General features: G+C 30.2%; 3 protein-coding genes across 3 annotated transcripts; 2 read left to right on the forward strand and 1 right to left on the reverse strand.

The window, feature by feature from the left end:
- The first annotated feature begins 5,890 nt into the window (after window positions 1-5,890).
- On the forward strand, window positions 5,891-12,403 carry LOC124840954 (uncharacterized). Its single transcript, XM_047317107.2, has 10 exons — window positions 5,891-6,170; window positions 6,355-6,507; window positions 6,587-7,030; window positions 7,835-7,934; window positions 8,645-8,701; window positions 9,975-10,092; window positions 10,926-11,008; window positions 11,510-11,571; window positions 11,670-11,766; window positions 11,946-12,403. Exons 3-9 carry the CDS (start codon window positions 6,702-6,704, stop codon window positions 11,764-11,766), a joined length of 846 nt encoding a protein of 281 aa, XP_047173063.1. The 5' UTR covers window positions 5,891-6,170; window positions 6,355-6,507; window positions 6,587-6,701; the 3' UTR covers window positions 11,946-12,403.
- A 2,148-nt stretch (window positions 12,404-14,551) lies between these two features.
- On the forward strand, window positions 14,552-18,462 carry LOC124840975 (gibberellin 2-beta-dioxygenase 8-like). The gene is made up of 3 exons (XM_047317134.2): window positions 14,552-15,225; window positions 16,601-16,925; window positions 17,679-18,462. Exons 1-3 carry the CDS (start codon window positions 14,552-14,554, stop codon window positions 17,907-17,909), a joined length of 1,230 nt encoding a protein of 409 aa, XP_047173090.2. The 3' UTR covers window positions 17,910-18,462.
- Window positions 18,463-18,809: 347 nt separating this feature from the next.
- LOC124840976 (uncharacterized) lies at window positions 18,810-20,547 on the reverse strand. The gene is made up of 3 exons (XM_047317135.2): window positions 20,429-20,547; window positions 19,712-20,124; window positions 18,810-19,559 (listed from the first exon to the last, which is right to left on the reverse strand). The coding sequence occupies exons 2-3, from the start codon at window positions 20,120-20,122 to the stop codon at window positions 19,131-19,133; spliced, it is 840 nt and encodes a 279-aa protein (XP_047173091.1). The 5' UTR covers window positions 20,123-20,124; window positions 20,429-20,547; the 3' UTR covers window positions 18,810-19,130.
- Between the last annotated feature and the right edge of the window lie 2,315 nt (window positions 20,548-22,862).

Raw genomic sequence — 22,862 nt, forward strand, 5'->3', positions numbered from 1 at the left:
TTACTACCCAGTAGATGCAGTTCATCTGATTGGATAACCTTTAAATTTATTACAATATGTGATTATAAATTGGCAAACTTTAAGGAACAGTGAACGATAAAATTTGAAGCTTGTGAAAGAAGGCTCGAGTAGGTACGTGGTGCTCTCAAGTTGGCTTAAGTAATTAAATTGCAAAATATGAATTATAAACGAGAAAATGTAGGGTATGCTTGATTCTTTTCTCATCTTTAAAGATGTATTTTTTAATTATACATTCCATTACATTGTGTTTTAAAAAAATGAATTTTGAAAACTTTGTAACTTAAAGTAATTTATATTTAACTTAAAACAACTCGCGCGTGTGATAATTTTTTATACATGCGAGAAGAAAAGAGAGAAAAAAGCAGTTTTGAGTTTGATGTGAGCATAAAAATAAAGGGTGATTTAGTAGGTGTGTTTATATGATTTATGGATGAATGGATGGCGTGTCTTTGAAGTGGGTCACCTGTCACTAACCTGGAGAATTAATTAAGTCACAACTAATCAAATCAAAACTTTGTCATAATCCATTAATTGCAGTTTGGTGTAAAGCTCAATTACATTCTTTTACTTTCTTCATGTTTTCATTAGTCTGAATCCCATAATCTTATTATTATTATTATTTATTATTATTTCTTCATTCTTATGGGATGCAGTTAACAAGGATGAAGGTTAATTGAATAATTAATGAATTTTTTAAAATTGAATTATACTTTAATTGAAATAAATAAGTCATTTCCAACACACTTTTTTCACTCTCACATATTAAAAAAATGAATTTTAAATTTAATTTAATTTCATAAAATTAGTTTGAAAGATAAAATTTGCACATATTTATATTGTAAATTAACTTTATCTCTAATAATGAGAAACTTTTAACAATTCTTTAGTTAGATATATTTTAAGATTTCAATTTAAATTAGATCCACCACTCTTATAATTACAAATTATCAATTTTTCAGAAAGTAATGAATTATTATGTAAGTAATGAATTATTATGTGATTAAAAATGATTTAAATCTTTTCTAGTAACGTCTATACGAATATTTGTTAATTTTCATTGTTTTTACATTTTCTAACCATTACTTGGAGCTTACAATTACTTTTGTATATATTAGTATTGATATTATAATATTTAATGTCTTATCTTCAACAAATACACAAAATTTAATACATATTTATATATTAATTTAATACGTAAATTTTTTACATTTATTTAATATTGTTTATTTATTTTTTTTTTAAATATAAAAGTTTATTTCTTATGATCATTTTATTTTTATATAATATATCAAATGAGTTAAAAAAAGACTATGCAAAAAAATTTATATAATATTTCAAGTTAATTATTCAATTAAGTAATATATTTAATAAATCTATGAAGAATATAATCACTTATAATATTTTAATATGCTACTGGGTTAAATTAAGTATATAAAATTTTTAATCATCTTATTTTGAAATATTTTTTGTTGTTTTAATTACTTTAATTAATAATTTTATTTATTTATGAATATGACGAAAAATAGAGATAAAAGACGATAGGGATCTAAAACTAACAAATAGCTTTTCATATGACTAAGAAAAAGTAACATTTATAGATACCAATTACATTTCAATTTTTTTTTTAATCTTCAGTGAATTTGACTTTTTTTTATTTGATTTTAATGGTTTTTCAGACAAAATAATTGATAATAAAAATATTTTAAAATAAATTAGTGAGCTTAAGTTGATTATATATATATATATATATATATATATATATATATATATGAAATAATGATTTTAAATAGTGTTAAAAATCTCTGAGGTATAATTTATTTATTTATGTTTAAAAATCATAAATGTCAAATAAAATGAAACAAATGCAATACTAGTCAAAATTGATGTGTTATTTATAACAATTTATACATCCTTATTATGACCATCTATCTCCATCACCTGATTTATTATATTTCACGTCTCTTTCTATTTTTATTCTTAAAAGTTTATGTTTGAATAATATTTCTTTAAAATTTATTAAATTATAAAATCATGAATAAAAATTATTTGGTAAAAATATCTCAAGAGACCATATTTTTTTAAATAATTTTATTGAATGATAGAATGTCAAGATTCAGACATAATATTTCAAGGTTAACTTGTACTGTTTATCAATAATGGAAGTTTCACCTTAATAACTCGTAAGAAATTAAAATAAAAATATCCATAAAGTAAAAATTTTCATTGAAAAATAGTATAGTATACACATATCTATCAAATTTAATATTCTTATTGTTTCTAATATCGATGTTAAATTCAACGAGTTGACATAAAGCATATGATTCATGTTCCTAAAACGAAGAATTTATTGGAGTAAGAATATTAAACTTTGAATAAAAATTATTTTATTTATTATTATAATTTTATTTGTCATCGTTATAAAAAAAAAGAAAATAGCATATAATATCATAATTGAATACATTTATTAAAAAACTTGAAATCCATTTAATTTTAGGAAATCTAAAGCAGCATCATGGTATCATTTATCTTAATTTCCATATTATGTTGCTTTGGATACAAAGGAAGCAAAAGCAAAGCCTTCTAGAATCATCTTCGTGCCATCAACTTTTGCTCTTACCTAAACCCATTCTTCAGTGAACCTTGCGTTTTGCATACGAAATTTATTATTTATTAATATATTTCTGCTATGGATTATATTCACCCACAGCTAGTTTTTATTTTTTAAAAATAGAATTTGTAATTTTCTGATAAAAATCACAATTAATATTAAAATCACTTACACGATAGATAATAAAGAGAGAACGCATATTAAAATATATAAAAAAATACTTTATTTTATATATTTTTAAAACATTTTCACCATTTTTATATATTTTTTTCATCGGTGTTATTAAGATAAATGCCAACACCAAATCTGTTTATTTTTCTATTGTTTAAAATTCTTTATTTTTTAATATTTAATTACTATTTTTGTTTTCCTTTCTAGATTGATTTTCTAATTTTATTTTGTTGAATTAAATTTTATTAGATGATAAATCAATTTAATACAATAACTTTCATTAGATTTGTATAAACGATACTAATGTTACTTTCGTAAATATTGTTAATATTTTTTAATGACATTAATATTACTTTTGTAAATGTTATATTTGTAAATGTTATATTATTTTTATTTTCTTTAAGGTTTTTTCCTATATTTGGAGTAATGTCGTGTCACATTATAATAATAACAATACTAATCTTTGATATGTTAAAAATATTTAAAGAAAAAAAACAAAAATATGACAAAAACACGAGACATTTTTAAATATACATTAACATGTTTATAGAAAAATAAGGAAAAAAAAAGCTAAAGCAAATCTATTTAACACAAAATGACTCTTAATTTAAAAAAAAAAATAGGAACACCGAATAAATACAAAAAAAATCGAGAACAAAACAATAATTAATTTTCTTTTTTCCATTATGACGAGTTAACCAAAATAATAATTTGATTCCTCCATTAATTTTGTACAACAAGCCGAACCAATGATGACGATGAGTTAAACAAAATAGTTAAAAACAAAGTTGTATGAATGATGAAGAAAAAACAGCGACAAGCAGAAGGGTCTCTCGTCCTCTTGGCAGCAACATGGTGCCAAAACGAAGGTTGTCGTGAGTGTGAAGTGTGAAATGTGAAGGAAGATGGTTTGTTAGGTTGGTGTGTGTGTGTGTGTGCACAGAACAGATGATGCTGTCACGTTGCAATAAAGAGGTTCCCAGAAGTTAGGGACCCATTGCCTTTGGACCCAATCGATAAACATCTACCCAGTTCTATTACACCTTCACACTCCAAAACAAACCTATGTTTTCCCGTTTCAAATCAAATCTTAATATCATGTTAGTGTGTTTCATTACATTTCACAACTCACGATACCATTGTCTTGTCATAATCTTTCAGAGCCCGACATAAATCTCATTTTTTTCTTCTTATAAAACTATATAATCTCATGACATCTCCTGAAATCTTGTTTAGAACGTACGTTATCCCCACAAAACAACCGGTTCCTGAAGCAGACAACTTTAAATCTGATAGTTTTAATAATGTTTGCGCTTTCTCAAGGAGTTTACTATACTATAATCACTGTTTATAAACAACTTTTTTTACGAATGCATAAGTTTTAAACTGTTTGTTTCTTCATATGATTTTGCTCTGGTGTGATATATAACAAATAACCGTCACAGTAAAAAAAAGTGAGATTTTTACGTTTTGAAGTTAATGAACAAGGCTTAAAAAACTAAACTTTAGCAAGGAGAAGAATCGATTTGGATGCATGTTCTTTTGGGAAGCAATTAAAGTTGCTGACGTATTTGTTAAGCATGGGCTTCCTCTGCAAATTGAAAGAGTATTTTATTCTTAAACGCCTAAGTATGGACACGGTTTGTGTTGGTTTTCGTAGTTGCTTTTAGTTTTTACTTGTCTTTGTGCTGTGATGGTTAGTTTTGAGATATTCTGTGCAACATGTTTGTGGAAACAAATGAAAACTCAACAAGGATAAAATATGAAGTAAAACAATGAGAATTGCTGTCAAACCTGATGCAGGGTATGTTGTGAAATTTCGTAATCAAATGAGGTTGCTACTGACTGGCTAGTCACTACAGAGAATATATCATTTGAGGCTTGAAAATGTTTTTGAATTCAAGCGTAAGTCTAAGTACTATGTTATAAATATGAAATACTATGATATATTAATAATTTTTTTTAATAATTTTTTGACAATAAACTATGTGTTATTATTTTATTGGTTCGTATATTTGAAATGGATCAATTATAGGTTAGTACATAGACGATTGTAAAAAAATTGTTAAAAAATATTTTTTAAATATAAAAGACTCGTTAATCCATTATTTTAAGATTTTGAATACACAGTAATATCAATCTCTTGTATGATTGGATCCAGATCTCTTTGATATTTGTGTCTCGTGGTAAACCTTCTTCTTATAGACCTAACAAATTTCTACATTTTTTTTTTCGTTTTGTTTTAAATAATTAGAGTGAATTTCTGTTAAATAAAGTATTCGTTCCTTTTGCTGTTACGGAATTCCTTGGCAGAATTTTCAAACTATTCGTAGATGAAAGTGCACATGTGTCTAGCCCAACATGGGAAGTGGGAGGACCTCATTGATAACGATGATTAGTGGTTTGACAATTCTCAACATAGGGATCATAGAAGTTGTAGTTTTTATGTTTTTCTATTTATATTTTAAAAAATATCTCTATTTAAATTCAGGTCTCTATGAGTAATAATTTCAGCACTGTATTCTTATCTGTTAGGATATATATGTATACTTCTGCTTCTATATTTAAATCCATGACTTGTATTTTACTTAAACATTACATTTTATAATGTGTATGACAACTAATAAGATGAGTATTAAAACGTGTTTAGAATTAATAAAATTGATAAATACAGTGCATCTGTAATAATATGATAGAAAATAGTGAGATTAATTAGGAAAAGAGATTAGTATTGTGTTGCATAAATACCCTAGTTGTTGTAGTTAATTTGATGAAGCATGTAATATTAAAATTGAATGGGATTGTGACTGGATGTTGTCTTTGCATAGGATGAATGTACTTAATGGCTGTGCTTTTGTATAAAATAACATTCATACTTTGCATAAGAAAACAAATGATAAAAGATAAATTAGCAGAAAAATTAAGCAGAAAGGAGAGGTGGAGTCCACAATGATCAGCATCAAATGCTTATTGGGATTCGCACTGTTGCTGAATTCCAAGATCCACAACCATCCGTTATTATCTTTCTTTCTTTCTTTTCTTTTTTTTTTTATATAATTTTATGTATAAAACAGAGGAAAATTATTTGAAAAATAAAACTAGATTTTCCTTTTTTTCCCTTTCTCTGCTTCCCTGTTGGCGGAGCTCTAAGCCATCTCTTGTCTCTCTCGAGAGGGAAAGAGAGTGTGTGTGTGTGTCACAACGCAAAGCAGCGTACCCCGCAACCCAGAAAGAAAGTAGCAAATGCCAAATGGTAGTGCAGTGATAGCATTGTAGCGTAGTGTTAGTGAGAGAAAGAGAGAGAGAGAAAAAAAGGCACTACCGTCACCACAACCAACTAGGCTTCGGTCGGAAAGTTGCTACAAAAAAGGTATCACTCTCTCTCTCTCTCTCTATCCACTCCCTGTTGTTCTGTTACGACACGTCTGATTTGCTGTTATTAGGGCTTTTATCGTTTTCCTTTGCTTTGTAGCTCTATAATTGACTCTCTTCGAGATGAACCTTTCTTCTCTTTTCTAAACACTGACTTGGGTTTGTCTGGGATTTCACTTCAGGTCTTGTCTTCTGGGTCACTCTTTACTTTTCTGGGATCTCCATTTCTGAGCTAAAGTCTGATTTTTTGGGGATTTTGATTGTGGGATTTCTGGTTGCTTCTTCTGGGGTGTCACCAAGTCGCCTTCATCAACTAAATATTGAACCTTTTCTGGGTATTTCGCCTCTGATTCCTGTTGGGTATTTCCTTTTTTGCTTTTAATATATATGGAATCTGAATGATTTTGATCTTAGAGGGTGCTCTGAATCGGTGAATTGGCGCTGTTGTTTTGGCTTGAAGATGGCTGTTGGTACTAGTTGTGGCTTAAGGTGATTTTTGGGGAAGTTGTTTGGTAAGAAAGGGGTAAGGATGGCGGCAGAGTCAAACGCTGGATTTCACAGTGAAGATATAGATTCTGTTTTTAACAGGCGGGCCATATCATTCCAGCCTGGTGTTGCTATTAACCGCCTGTCAGAGATGGTTCCAATGGGTAATTATTTTGGGCTAAGTAGTTCATCTGGGATGATATATTCTGGGAATTCAACCATCATTAACAGTAATCCTGTCATGAGTCAAGCCGGTAACCCATCAAGTTCTTCGCTTCTTCTCGATTCGGTTCCAGGATTGAAGCATGACACAGGTTTAGCTGTTGAGTGGTCTGTTGATGAGCAGTACAGATTGGAGGAAGGCCTTGCCAAGTAAGTTGTTTGTTTTGGCCAGGTCAGGTCTTTTTTAGCTTTTTATTTTACCCTGGTCATTATGGCTCCTCTGTGTTGCATTGGTCCACGGTAGCTCATTTTCAATTTACTTTCTCATGATGATAATAATTTCGAATCTTAGATGCCCATGATTTTTTTTTTTTTTTTGTCAGATGAAGCAATTGCTGTTGCCCCCCCTTTTTATCAGTGAAATAATCATGCTGTCTATCCCTAAGCCATTTCATAAAATATAAAGCAAACACGCTGTCTTTCTTTGTATCTGTGAACTACAATCTTTATTTCTCTGATAATGATATTTTCAATCTCCAAATGCTGTTTTTATTTTGTTTGACACTTTAATTCCTAGTTAAAATGATGCTAACTATTTTTTTCTTTGCTAATTGCTTACATTGTCTGGATGGAAGTAGAAATGGAGGGGGAATAAGTGCCCCCCCGTATCCCTGCTCTCCACTAGTACGGAATTTACAAGGGAGGGAAAAATACTAGAAGTTTGTGAATTGTGTTGACTAAATTATTCCAAATTTGACTACTCGGGCTTAATGGTTTTATTTGTTCACTGAAAGGGTATAGTAGTAATCTCATCTTCTAACCATCTATCAAAATCCTACCCCCTTCACTATTGAACCAATAAACCATTTATCTTTTCTCTAGAATTACATGGGTTGTAGTGGCTATGCTGAATTTGTTGTTGTGCGATATATTTTATGTTAAAGAGCTGGTATTCTCATTATGTAGTTTATATGTCCTGAGTTGTTTGTGATTCTTCTTCCGTTTTGCGACCAGATATGCTGATGAACCAAGTATCATGAGGTATATCAAAATTGCTGCCCTGTTGCCTGATAAAACTGTTCGAGATGTTGCTTTGAGGTGTAGATGGTTGACAGTAAGCACTTTTTCTTTCAATAGTTTCTCCAAGCTCCATTTTTTATTGCTGCCAATTATGTTACTTGTTTATACCAAACTATAGAAGAAAAAAAAAATTAATTTGAAATCACTTGAATATGTTGTGATTGATTACTTGAAAGTTGAACATGCATAGTGGAACTTCCTTTTCCCGATGCATTCAAAATTTAGTAATTTACTTGTCTTGTCGGTTCCTCCTACACCTTAGTTTTTGGCATTGTTGTAATGGCTCAAGTTTTCGCATGGTTGTGTAGCTAAAGTGTTGTATAGCGATAATGATATCACTGGTTTAAAAGGCAGGGTTTTAGATTTTGGGTGTTGTCATGGTAGCAGTTCAAGCAATTGCAGGAAAATAAAGCTCTGATGGAACTTTCAATTTGGCCAAAATATGGTTGTTGTGGCTGCAATTGCCACTGGTGGTCACAATTTAGAACCCTATTTAAAGGTTATGTTTCATCTCATGATCAAATGGACTTTTAATAAAATAAACCGAGTTAACTTTCCTTGCCCTTTACCTTTTCATGTAAAAGTTGAAAAGTGATTAGGGTTCTGTATTAAATTTTATACAGAAAATAGGAAGTTGTGCACTTTATGAACATAGTGTTAAGATTGGACTTGGGTATTTCTTTATGTAGCTTGCTCCTTTACACCTGTTATGGAGGCTTAAAGTACAGTTAAAATATTTTGCAGAGAAAGCGAAGGAAATCAGAAGAACACAATCTGGGAAAGAAGGTCCATAACAGAAAGGTACTTGAGATCTGGAAGTTAGTATATACATGCTTTGTTTCTTGTAATTTAGTGTGTTGAAACGTTTTGAAATTAATCTTAAGTAATTTCCCCCGATTCTGTACTGGATATTTTATGTATCATGAAAGTCTTGGATTTCAAATATATTTTTTGTTTAGAAAAAATTCAAACATATTTGACCTCTAAATTTGAAGATGTATGAAAATTCATATTAAACTCAACATTGAAAAATGAAATTTCTATTATGAATCCTCTCATGTCTGCCTACCTTTGCATCATCCCTAGTTTTATCCATGCATAAGATCCCCAATACTTACGTATTATACCAAGTTGCCTCATTTTATATGCAATTTGTTGATTAAAATTCACACACACTTCCCTTTAAATATGTTGAGATTAGCCTAGATTGTAGCTACTGTGGAGATTAGATTAGCTGTTTTATTATTTTCTTATGCACCTTATCTGATTTGGTTAGACTAGAAAACTTGTTTTTAGTTATCTCAACTTAACTAAAAAATGAACATTTATCTTGGGCGGTGCATATGCTAAAACTCTAGTCTGTACCATAGAATCAAAAACTGGAAGTCAATCTCTCTAGATATAATAATTCCATCATATCATATTCAGTTCTCGAGTAAATTTTGGCATTCTCTTGGGTATTGTGGTAAAGTGGTATGTGGGCTAGCTTCTTTGACTAATCCATTGCCCCGATCCAGTCAAAGGCAAGTATTGGGACAAAGAAGGTAAATTGTTTCGGACTCTTGGTTAGGATTCAAACCTGTAGCCCATGTTTGTCCATCCTAAATTATCCCCTTGGTATTAAATTTTGTATTTTTTTCTACCTTTCATATGCAATCAAGGTCATGCTATCCACTGCTGAAGAAGCATTTAATAACATGCAGTAAGTCATCCTAACCTAAGCACTTAAAGAATAAAAATATTAAATATTTTTGGGTACCCAAGATTTAAACATCTGACCATTTAATTTATTATTTTCTATTATCTATTACCAATGCACTCAGGGTAATCATTAGCAAATTCCCTGTTAATGTTGTTTCTGTCCAAACATACTGTAGTGTAAAATAAGTTGCTTTGAGTTCTCTCAACCTGCTTAACTATCTTGTCAAGGATGTTGATAACTCGAAGTAAATAACAAAATATGATTACGTTGCATCCCATAAATGGGATTCCAGTTTTGATATATTGAATCAATAATGTCTTTAGGATCTAATGTTGATTGAAGAACCAGTATTCTAAAGTCCTGCTTCTTCAGGATAAGCCTGTGGAGTTAGCATCAAAGTCAAATTTACATTCGACTCTGCCTCCAACCATGGCTACATATTCTCGCATGTCACACCATATGGACCAAAGTCAACGGATACAATATGATGGTTAGTATATAATTTTCTTACAAAAATCATGTGAAGTATCAATTAATATTTAAGTTGTTATCATTTTCTATTTCTTGTGTGTAACCATATTATTCATCATTTTTAAACATTTTTTTCAGCTAAAACTAAAATTTAGCTCTTGACTGTCAACCCAATAATCTATGTATGTAAACACATTTCATCCCTGAGTTAAAATACATTAACTGTTTTTAATATTTTTAGAGTGAAATGGATCTTTTAAAAGGATTTTATTGTTTTTTAATTATCGAAAATAAGTTTTTGAAAACAGTTCAAACATGGTGTTAAACTCTAATATCTTACATTACTATCCTAATTACTAATCATGAATCCAGAAACTTTGATCACTAATACTTATTGCATCAAATATCAAATACAATAGTTAGAGTCTGACGTGGTCTTAAGTTGTCCCCAAATTGTGGTGAAACCAGTTCAATGCCCTTTATCCCTGTTGGCAAGCCAGCTTTATCTATGCTAATCTAAAGAAGAAAAAAAATTGTACATTTCTTTATTGGTGGCATATCTTTTTGGTAGGCTACTGTGTAACTCTGTTCAGTTAGTGTTCTGTTATATTTTGATGAAGTTGTGGTAGCTTTTAGTTTTGTCATTCTGTTATTCTGTTAGGTAAATGGAATTAAAAGATTTTTGTTTGTCACTGTTCATCTTTGAAAATTTATGTACAAAACCCTATTGATTTATATTGTCAGCATAAAGTAGAATAGTTCCCCCTCGTTAGCTCTTATGGTATCTCTTGTTTTGTCACTAGAATCAGTGTTCCTGTTTTCATAAAATATTTTTTCCTTATGAGCAATCAGGAATTTGTAGTCCTTTGAAGCAACTCATGGAGCAGAATGCTCAAGCTTTTAATCAAATCACTGCCAATTTGTCTACTTACAAGGTAAATAGCTCAATGGTCACATGCTACCTCAATGGTCACGTGTTTTAGTTTTTTATTTGTTTATAAATACTGTTGCAGCTGGTGATTTTATGCACTCCACTAGTAAGGAAAATCTTCGTGTTCAACAAATTGTAGGCCTGAAATATTAACTCTATGTGGCATTTCACCTGCCTCAATTTTATGATGGACGGATAATTTATCAGTAATAGCAGAAAAGCATCACATTCACCTGTGGCATTAAAAAGTCATCGTCAGTCATGTTATTGGAGTCTAGTTTGATACTTCATATAAGATGGTGATATAATTGTTTTTGTCTGTCTCCTTACTTTAATTAAACTTCTTAATGAATGGAATTACTCTCATGCATTTTCCAAATTCCGTAGGCTCTCTGCTTCAATTTGCTAATGACATTCATCGACAACTTTATGACTTCGTTCTCACATTGTCATTATATTTATGGTGCATTTAAATGTGATAATGATAGTTTTCTTTGTCAAACAGTTGCAGGATAACATCGACCTCTTTTGCCACACTAGGCACAATATTAATACCATTCTTAATGAGTATGTGAACATTTACTCACTTTGCTGTTAATGTTTTGTAACTCTTAATTTGGTTTTGATATCTAACAACATTGTGAAGTTCACTTAATTTTGTGCAGTATGAGAGGGATGCCTGGGATTATGAGCCAAATGCCACCACTGCCTGTCGCCATCAACGACGATCTTGCTAGCAGTATTTTGCCTAATAGAACATAGGTAAGCTCTTGCTAAACTTAACTCATTCCTTGTATAAAACTTCACAAAAAAGAAATTAAATTTCTACAATGGCTATCCTAAAATGCAATACTATTTGATGATATGTAGTATTTGTAAATTGAAGTATAGAATATGTGACATGAAAGTTGATTGGTTTATTGTACGTTGACAAAATGAAGCTGGCAGAGTGCTGAGTCCACTCAGATTTGGCAATGAAAGTGCATGATGATGAGTGTAGAGAGTGTTAGCTGCAACAACTGTTTTTGGTGGTACAAAGCATTGAGGATCTCAGAACTTTCCACACTTTCTAATCCATCCATCATTCATCTTATTGCTCCCTCCTTTATTTGTTTCTTTTGAAGGAAGCCTTGCAACTCCTGTTGTATAAACAAAACATTTTCCTTGCAAAGAAAAAGGAGAGAAAATAGGAAAGCAATTAATATAACAATGGTTTGAGATGAATGCACCGTTATGGATTCCAGAGTGCAGGTGTTTTTCTCATGCCATACCAACTATTTGTAGATCTATATTCTAGTTTGCCATCGACTTCAAATTTAAGTAATTATCATATTTAACTCTTGATACCTGTTGTGTAATGTGTGAAACTAAATCATTATTTACACCATTTTCTATCTTCCTTCGCTTCTACATTCATCACCTTATCTTCACTCATCATTCGTTTAACTTAGACAAATATTTATCATACAGATTAAAAAATAAGTCATAAGTGTTTTTGTATTTCATGTCATGTATTTTTAGTACTAGTTCTTAATTAGTGTCCTAGTATCCCAAGCCATATTACAAATCTCACAATGTTACTGCAGAATATTTTTCATTGTAGTAAACAAACTTTAATTTCGTATCTAGCAGATAACTGAATATTTTAACGTAATGGACAAGCATAAAACCTTTGCAACTTTGACACTCAAATGGTGGTTGGAAATTTTCCACAAGAAAGTAAATTTCATATTCTTTCGTAATTTGTGTGATTAATGTTGCTTTTCTTTTTGGTTGTAATAATATAGTATGAAACGGTCGTAATTTTCCTTCATTTTAACTCATCCAACTTCTGAAAAGTTCTTTTGACATCACATGTAGTCTTATCCCAATAGTTGATGTTGGCTACATGGATCACATAAATATATTCATTTATATTAAAAACCAAAGTTTTAAAATTATTTATTATCATAATTACTTTCTCTAAAGTTTTTTTTGTCTCCTCTCATCATTTCTACAAGGCTAAAAATTATACATTCTACTTTTATCATTGGAATCTCCTGTGGCTTTTTTGGTTCTTGTCCAAGTTGTCTTTTTCAGTTTTTTTTCTTCAATCTACACCACTATTTTCACAAATATGACCATTGTGAAATTTGTGTTGTGTTGTATGATAACACACCCATCTCATTTTTGCTACTCACTTTTTCTGTTGTCTCTTTAAAGTTCAACATTCACTACCAGTACTATAAAATTGTCTGAGTTTGATAAGTACTTTGCACTCATAAATAATATGTTCCTTCATTTTAGATATATTACTTGTATTTTCTTGTCTCCTGACAAAGTCCTAAGTTTTTTTTTTTGTTTACGAAGTTTGTCTCCAAAATTCAAATTTAAAATTAGTGGCTTACTCTACTTTTCTTTTTTCAAAAGTATACTATTATCAATAAGTATGTTTTTAGGATCCAAGAATAGATTAAACAAGGACTTAGAAGGCTAAATTTTTAGTCTATTTGACAATAATAATTACCATTTTACATGTCTTGCATAACCCTAGAAAAAATATATTTTTTAAAGTAGATAAAAAACTCAACTTTAAGTAAAAAAAACTATAGTTCCAACAATCCAAGTCGCCACAAATTGATTGTAATTTTCATCATACGATAATTGATGCAACATACAACAATTTTTTAACATATTATAAAAATTAACTTGTAACGTATGTTCTAATATTAATTATTGAATCTAATATTTATCACTAAAAAAAAGTTATAATTGAGTAAAACTCTTTATATATAATGTCACGATCCAATTGTAATTTGACTTATCTAACTTCTATGTTGAGCTATTGTTACAAAAGAATTGATTCACCTCGTACCACAACACTTCTCCCAACACTTGATAGGTCTAGATTGAACGAGTATCATAATAATAAGTTATCATGTTAAATTTAAGTATATAAATGACTTCTATCTCAATGTTATTCAAAGTATTTGTATATATAATATTACAACACCTACTAAATATTATTTATCAGCGAAAAGTCGGGGAAGTAGTAACCAAAACACAAATATGTTATCAATCGTTAATACAATATTGTATATAAACTAAAAATACATCACTCTAATCCATATACAATGTAACGAGTCTTCTTTTTTATATATAATTTTCTTATTTTTATTTAATATGAAACTTAAATTCACTTTATTTGAACCAGAAGCAACCTTAAACATGTCAATAGATGTCACAGAACATTGAGTTTAAGAATGATAAGACTCTTAACTACTAAAGGACAATGCAACTTTCATATTTTTGCACTAGTGTTGGAACATCCTGTTTGTCATTCTTGTTTTCTGTCTATACTCGTTCATAATGGTCAAAAGTGCACATAAACCGCAAGTTTGTGTATGTATATCATCGTTAGTGATTCTAAGTTGAGGCTAATGCTGACTAGAACCATTTATTTTTTGTGTAATGAACAAAGTCAAAAGGTGAAGTTAGGTTTGAACCCTTTTTCGTTGTTATATGGCAACTTCCTTGCCATGAATATTTTAGAGTATCGGTTGAAGCCATGGCCTGTGAGAGAGAGTTCCAAATTGGTGTCCTTCTGACATTTGTCATCATCTGGACACCCATGTTTGTCCTCACTTATTGTCCATTTCAGGACTTTCTAGACCACTCTGTCTCCACTCTCCAATTCAACCATATAAATGCAATCACAATCACAATACAATCACTTCATCTCCTTCACCACCCTCTTTCCCACACAACTACTTTTGCTTCAACAATGATACAATCAAACCCACCACTCATGCACCATTATGGAGCACTTGTCAGAAACTCTGCAGAACCCAAACAGGCTAAAAGTTTTAATCTTCAAAACCCTTCTGCAGTGGATGCATGTGACCTACCTCTTATAGACCTTGGTGCTCTCAAAAGTTCTAATGAGAGAGACAAAAAGGCTTGCACTGCAGCAATATGCAAGGCTGCATCAGAATGGGGATTTTTCCAAGTGGTAAACCATGGTATAAGCCATGACTTGCTCAGAAAAATGAGGAATGAACAAATGAAGTTGTTTGAAGTACCCTTTGAGAAGAAGATCACTTGCGGGCTTCTCAATAACCCGTATAGGTGGGGGACACCAACAGCTACACGTTCAAGTCATTTCTCATGGTCCGAAGCATTCCACATTCCTCTCACAATGATCTCAGAAGCTGCTTCCTGGGGTGAATTCAGTTCTTTGAGGTATCTTGGTCTTAGAATATATATATATATATATATATATATATATTCCACTTTTCACATTGTTTACTTAGTTGAAATCTTTCCTTTTCTGTGATCAATGCATCCTTGATAACAACACTGCAATATTACAATATTACAGAACAATGACAAAAGACTAATGAATGCAGAACAAAGACAAAAGTGTGTCTGTCTTAGGGTGCACCAGTCCACCCTCTTTCGAAGTGTTATATATTTTCACTGTTTAAAGTGCATATACATAATGTGATTTGTAGGCATGGCACTAACAATGAGTTAAATGATTAAACATAGTCATTAATTTCTTTCCTTTTCTTTTTCCTTAAAAAGAAAATCACACTTGGCGGCTCTCCTCAGACTTTTCTAATGCAGATGACACTACTCTTTCTGAATGTCATTGAAATTTTCGCTGCACACATGCTCTGCTACCCTTGTCTTCATATAACTAAACATTTGAAGATGGGTACGCACGCGTAGATTCTTAAACTGGTAAATGCTACTAAGTTCTTTTACTAGTTAAGAAATTCAGGGTATTTTTAGTAAGAAAATATAATAATAATGTCACGATAACATTTTTTTAACTAATATGTTTAAGATATTCATCTGTCAAACCCTTCAAATTATAAAAAATGCTATTATATACATGTTTAAGATTCTATGTATATAATAAACTCTTTAATGCACTTTTCAATACACATCTAGTTATTAATTATTTGATCGAAACTTCAATCATGTCCGAGTCTTTGTTAACTAAAGAGTGGGACTCGTTATTTTGTGAGTCATAATATATTTCAACTCGTAATAAGGAGTAAAAAATATAAACTTTTACATAAAAAAAACAAATATTTAATAATATCAATACATAAATCAATTTGTTTTAACTTCACACAGCGTCCCTTAATATTATTACCTAAACAATAACTCCCTTAAAGAAGTATACATAGTGTAAAGCAAGTATTTCTGAATAACAGAAGTATCATAATATTTCTACACCTTTGTAATATATGTAATAAAAAAATTAATTTTTTATTCATTTTAAAATAAAAGTATTATTTTATTATTGATGGGTAAGTGTTGAGTAGAAAATAGGAGAGTTTATGTTTATGTTTATGTAATGGTAATATTTTAAAAATATGAGAAGAAGAATAGTAATAAGTAATTTAAAGGGAAAAAAAGAAGTTGTCGGGTTATTCCATATCTTGACAGGTTGGCTTGTAAAATTGATGGTGAGACAAGAGCTGATGGTTCTGAGCAATATTTGTCTGGAATGAAGGTTCTGGTTGTGGCATGCATGATTTCAGATTTTCATCCCCACAAACACTGCACGTTAATTTGTTTCTAACTCTGGCTGTCTCTGCAGAGAAGCAATAAATGAGTTTGCACCAGCGATGCTAGAAGTGTCTAGGTTGTTGGCAAGCATTCTAGCACAAAACTTGGGCTACCCAAAAGATGCAGTTGAAAAACTGTGTGATGCAGGCACATGCTTTCTGCGATTAAATCACTATCCATGCTGCCCAAAATCTAAAGAAGAAATTTTTGGATTAGTGCCTCATACTGATAGTGATTTCCTTACAATTCTTTATCAAGATCAGGTCGGTGGACTCCAACTCATGAAAGATTCCAAATGGGTTGCTGTAAAACCAAACCCAGATGCTCTGATTGTTAACATTGGAGACCTTTTTCAGGTAAAAACTTATCAGATATCAGACACATACATACAACAACTCTTTGTTTTTATCTATCCTTTATGATAATGTGCAAGAAAAAATAATACATGTAGCATTTCTGAAAAGGTATTAGTTGGGAATGTACCTTGACTGCCACTTAATGAATTAGGTATTACATACAATGAAACAAGTTAATTATTAGGTGTCATTTGACTAATATGAATAATATGAATATGTATCATTTTTCTAAAGTCTAAACGACAGCCATAGTGGAGAAAAAGAAAATGACCAGTAGTGCCAAAAAGGAATTTCCAAATTCAAGGGTTCTTTCTTAAACTAATGATCATATAATGGAGCATGGCATGCCAACCTCTTTTTTCAAAGGAATATATTCTATTATAAGCAAATGAGTCAACGAAGCAAGATTCCATATAGAAGAGAATAAAAGGGCTATTTGTATCATTCTTCAACTAAACTGTGGCTGTTTCGAAAGCAACAAATGATAATTGTAAGAAAACTACACAAAACAGCTCCGTTGTTTTCTCTTAAGTCTTAAAACCTAGTCTCAGTGACTACTATAATAGAATCAATGGTAGAATGGCCATTGCAGCATCCATTATTGACACAACCCTACTACAGAAGATGCATGCATGATCACAACGATTTTCTACTAAAAACCTTTGGTTTTATGAAGCATTATTAAATTGTCGGTTACATGTCAATGGTTTATCCACTAACAATAGGTCTTTGTATTGGAAAACTCAAATACAGGCTTGGAGTAACGATGAGTACAGAAGCGTGGAGCACAAGGTTGTGGCCAATGACAAAATGGAAAGATACTCCGTAGCATACTTCCTATGCCCTTTTAACAATACTGTCATAAACGGCTGCAAAGGACCTTCTGTATATAGAAAGTTCACTTTCGGAGAATACAGACACCAAATTCAAGAAGATGTCAAGAAAATAGGGCATAAAATTGGACTATCAAGATTTAAACTTTAAGATGCCTACGTACTGAACTGGCACTGATACTATTTTGCATATGTAGTAGTAGAAAAAAGAGGCAGCTCTAATATTCTTTTTTTTACCTAAATAAAGTTTCTGTTCCTATGCAATGTGTACGAATAAATAGAAAACGAGATATTCCCCAAAAAAGGTGGTGGGAGCTTGGAAGCACCAAACTAAAAAAATGGTCCCTCAGTGGGGTTTTTGCCTTTCCCTTTTGATATCATAAACTCTTGAACAATAACACACTTTCTACCAATTAGATATGATCGTATAGTTGTCGACACAATAATGTTGTCAAACACGTGAACTTTTTCATAAGATTCCCCAAAACACAGCTTGTCGAAATGGTGAAGTAAATTGAAGACCTAAAAACATACAAGTAGGTCTCTAAAAATGAAGGTTATGGGACGATTCATTGTGCTCCTCAAGGGATAAGGTGGAAAATATTAAGTACCTGACAAGAAGAAAAAGGATAACTTTGATATTCTCCTTTCAGAAAGCTAGCGAGAACATGCTTAAAAATCCAACAAATGCGTTAAAACAAAAGAGCTAGTTAATCACCCTCGCCACGCAAGTTAATGGAATCTTTGCATAAATACAAATGCCGAAACCATATATAAAGGCTATTAATTCAGTCAAGTCCAAAAGCAAGTATATGGACAAAGATTTTCCATGAAAGAGCAAGCATTTTTTCTGCAGCCAAAAGGCACAAAAGAACAATCTAGGCAGCAACTACCATTACAAATCGCCTTCCTTTCTCTGACCAAACCCCAAAATTTATAAGGGCAACCATTAGGCCTACTTGGAAAACAACAAAACAAACATAAACATCCATATTCCCTAACTATTTCAATTATTATTTTTAAGCATCCTTCCTTCTTCCATCAATCAATATTAAAAATAAAGTCTTCATTGGAGAATACAAAAGCTCAGACATTTTGCTTGCTTGCTTGCTCCTCTTCTACATATGATATAATCGTAATGTTAATGTAACATCCCAAAGGGCAGTGTCAAGATGGGTTTTAAAATCCCCCCGGCATGGTGATTACATTTATAAAGAACTATATACAATAACATCATTACAGAGGACTTTGCCCAACTAGGATAACACTACATTATCAAATGATTCACAGGTGTGAAACTACTGTTATAGGTCATGCAAGAACAATAACTGGTTGCTTTTGCTGTGATATGCATATGCTGGGTTTGACGAATCTACAAATCTTGCTCAAGAAACATTGTCACCTTATCTTTCAAGGTGTATCTTTTCTTCATTAAGGGGACTCTTTCTTCTCCACGAAGTTCATCTTGACTTTGCCTAGTGAACTCATGGGTAATTTTGGCATTTTCAACAATATGTTTGCTCTTCTCCTTCTCAAGAGTTTTACTTAGCAAGGGCCCCAAGAACAGGTTCAGCATGTCTTGGGCAGGATCACCTATTCGAGAGGTGCTCGTATCAATTACTTCACCAGTTTGTGATGCAGAATTAGATAAAACATCCTTTCTAGTGTAGAATGGATTTCTTTTCTCACAAGGGGAATCAAGAGTGGTTCCTGTTTCATGTGTAACTTGAAATTCCCATTTTGATTCACTCTGTCTACTTGATATTTCTTTTCGATCCTTGTTCTCATACTCGTTGACACACTGAATGCACAAGACAAAAAGTTCAAGTCCAAATAGAGGCAAAATGAATATTAAATGCCCCCACCATCAACTTTTACTGGGGAGGTTATATACCATAATCACTGAACTATATGGAAAATATATTGATAGATAGAAGAACAGTACAATATTACCTGTTCTGCTATCACCAACAAATCTTCAACCGTCAGGTCCACAGCATCATCACTAGATGCTTGAACTTGATAAATATCATCACAACCATGGCTCGGATCCTCTAATTTTTTTCTTTTCTTTGTAGAAGATCTCTGATCTCTATCAATAGGTTTAGCACTTTTTTTCTTCTTTTGAGTAGCCTTACTGAGGCTTCCATCATCACACTTGGCTCTTAAGTTTGATTTCCTCCTGGAAGGTCTGCTCTTAGGATCATTCTCGGTTGCATAAGCTGCAATGTCGTCTACTTTTTTCATAGAGCAATTAGATTCAACAGCATTGTCAGAGTCACTCACATGGATGGCAGTGGCACCAACCTTCTGCATCATCCATGATGGTAACTGACGCTTACTTCCCTCAACACATGTATGCATTCCTATAAATAATGTGAACCTTTTCATTTACAATGAAAGCAGAACTAAAGACTTAAAAGTTTAATCATTTTCTATAACACCGCAAGGAAGGCTAAGACGTGTAACAATTGGGATCAAAAGGACAAACATATTCAATCATAAAGTTTGTACAAAATAACATACAAGAACAAGTTCTATTGGGGGTAAAATTAGGGTTTCACTGTAAAGGAGGGTTTTTGTTAATTTCCATAGAGAAAACCAAACCTCATATCTATCGAAAATGCAATTAGCATAAAAACAAGGAAAAGAAGAACCATGGCTCCATACCTAGGATTGTCAGGGTACCGAATTCAGAGTTGTATGAAAGGGATTTTCGAAACCTAAGAGAAGAGATGGAAAGCTAGAAGGTTTCAACTAGTCAAGATCATACACACTCTTTATGATTTTTTTTTTTAAAATTATTTGTTTTAAATTCATTTGCTTTACAGAAGATACAGATAATTTTAAATTGAGTGAAAATGAAAAATGTGTTTACTTTGTGTATGTGTATTTATTATTTTATCAATAATTTATAACATAAATAAAAAAATTGTCTTTAAGTATTTTTTTTAGTTATACAAAAATTCTTCTAATTTTACTTTTCAGGTAATTTCCTTTAAACCGGTGAAAACAAATGGGTCTCTATGTGTGTACATTTCTTTTTCTTATGGAAACAAAAATATAATATAATAGTAATTATTAAAATAAAAATGTTATTAAATTAGAAAGTTCTTTTTATATAATAACTATGACAATAAGTAAATTTTACAATGTTAAATAAAAAATAAATAAAAAACTAATTAAAAGGTAAAACAATAACAACTTCCATACACAAATGTATCTATATGGATAAATAAAGGCGATTGTATAAACAATTTTTTTTTTCCAACTTATTGTTTGAGTAACTGTTGTTTTAAATTAAACTAATTACATTTCCATTTTTTTAAAGATTGTAATCTAAATTTAATTATTTTATAATTTAAAGTAATTATTTTACTATTTTATTTTTTTAAAATATTTTTAAAATTTAATTTCTTATTTATAATAAATATTTAATAATAAAAAATTATACAAATTACTTATTTTTATAATTATTTTTAGTATAAAGTATTTTATAGTTTGATAAATCTTTGTTAGAATAAAAAATATAATCCTCATGTTTTTTACTAGTTAATACTAATGAAAATACATATATAATTAGAATGTATATTTTTTAAGATAATAAACAAATAATGAAATTATTATTAAATAATTATAAAAATGAATACGGATTTTTTTATAATTTCTTTATAGATTAATTTTATCTATTTTGTAAGCAATTTTTTGTATTATAATAATTATTTTTAATTTAAAAAATAGTTAAATTTATGAAAATGATTAAATAAAAAAATAATAGAATAAAATTAGTAAAACTTTGTATACATTATAAAGAGAATCTCTTTATTAATATTATAATATTATTATTAAAATAACCACCTTAATAAAAAAACATCTACACAATAATACAATAAAATTACAAAAAAAAATTATATTGTAATCTACTATTAGTTTTGTAAGCATTTCATTACTATTTTTAAATACGCATTTTGTTATTAATTTTACTTCTATTAATATAAATTATTTTATTATTTTATTATTTTATCTTTTATATTTTATAATTATTCTAATAAATTGGATTAACTATTTACAATAAAAAATTCTATTTAATAAAATCATAAAATTATTTATTTTATATCTTAATATTTTCAATAATGGAGATAAATTTTTTTTATTATTATTAATATAAGTATATACACCTAGTGTAAGAATGTAGAAATTTGAGTATTAGAATTGATAAGTGCTTTAAAATAATGAATGTTTAACTTGATGTTTTTAGTTAGTCTGTTGAATTTGGTTAAAATGTGAAAAGTTTAATTGCTTTAGTAGAAAAATGTGATGAAATGATTTTCTTTGTTGATTCGTGATTGGTATGGATCTTGTTTGTGAATTTGTTGTGATAGTGAAGTTAATAATGATATTTAATTAAGAAATTGAGGAAGAGAAGGTTAAGTTGAGTTGTAAGTCAATTTAAAAGTGAGATTTCACTAGGGGATTCGTTGAAATAATGGTATAGATGAATAGATGGTGTATTATGAACTATTTTATTATTATTTGAAACTTTGTGGGAGTAATGAATGTACAAAGAATTTGTTTAGGAAGGTAAATTAAATAATATACTATGTTTTGAAATGAAGTTTTGGTGCATTTTAGAGGTTTTGTATAATAATATTGTGAATCAGAAATTCTATGTCAAAATGGAATCTTTTTAAAGTATTGAAAGTCATTTCTGACTTGTTAGGGTCCCTAAGTTGATCAAAAATGATTTAGAACTTGTGGAATTAAATTTTGGCCTCTAAAACGAGGAGTTAGTTGTTTTTGAGTTAATACCTTGTAAACATTTGATAATTGATTTAAAATAAGTTATACACATTTGTTTAGGTACATAGTTTAGAATCCAATTTAGGAGTATTAAAAATTAGTAAAAATGATTAGAATATGTCATGGATGGTCTAAGAGTATTTTTTATACCATTTTCGTGCTGTATAATAATGCAAAAGACTATACATATGCAAGAGAAACTCGATGAGCGAGTTGATGTGAATTTCGACAGTAAGTTCCATTGATAACGTAGTTGATGTTTAAAAGTGGATGAATATGAAAGAGTAACTATATAATATACTCA

Source organism: Vigna umbellata, chromosome 3, assembly GCF_029865625.1.
Source record: "Vigna umbellata cultivar VRB3 chromosome 3, Vumbellata_1.0, whole genome shotgun sequence".
In the NCBI taxonomy this organism is placed as follows: domain Eukaryota; kingdom Viridiplantae; phylum Streptophyta; class Magnoliopsida; order Fabales; family Fabaceae; genus Vigna; species Vigna umbellata.

Bases quoted from the DNA above. Each gene is read 5' to 3' on its own strand.
- LOC124840954 (XM_047317107.2), top strand. From the start codon at position 6,702: ATGGCGGCAGAGTCAAACGCTGGATTTCACAGTGAAGATATAGATTCT. The intron at 7,935-8,644 runs GTAAGCACTTTT...AATATTTTGCAG, and splicing joins TGAGGTGTAGATGGTTGACA to AGAAAGCGAAGGAAATCAGA. The intron at 8,702-9,974 runs GTACTTGAGATC...CTGCTTCTTCAG, and splicing joins AGAAGGTCCATAACAGAAAG to GATAAGCCTGTGGAGTTAGC.
- LOC124840975 (XM_047317134.2), top strand. From the start codon at position 14,552: ATGGCCTGTGAGAGAGAGTTCCAAATTGGTGTCCTTCTGACATTTGTC. The intron at 15,226-16,600 runs GTATCTTGGTCT...CTGTCTCTGCAG, and splicing joins GGTGAATTCAGTTCTTTGAG to AGAAGCAATAAATGAGTTTG. The intron at 16,926-17,678 runs GTAAAAACTTAT...ACTCAAATACAG, and splicing joins ACATTGGAGACCTTTTTCAG to GCTTGGAGTAACGATGAGTA.
- LOC124840976 (XM_047317135.2), bottom strand. From the start codon at position 20,122: ATGCATACATGTGTTGAGGGAAGTAAGCGTCAGTTACCATCATGGATG. The intron at 19,560-19,711 runs GTAATATTGTAC...TTGTGCATTCAG, and splicing joins TGTTGGTGATAGCAGAACAG to TGTGTCAACGAGTATGAGAA.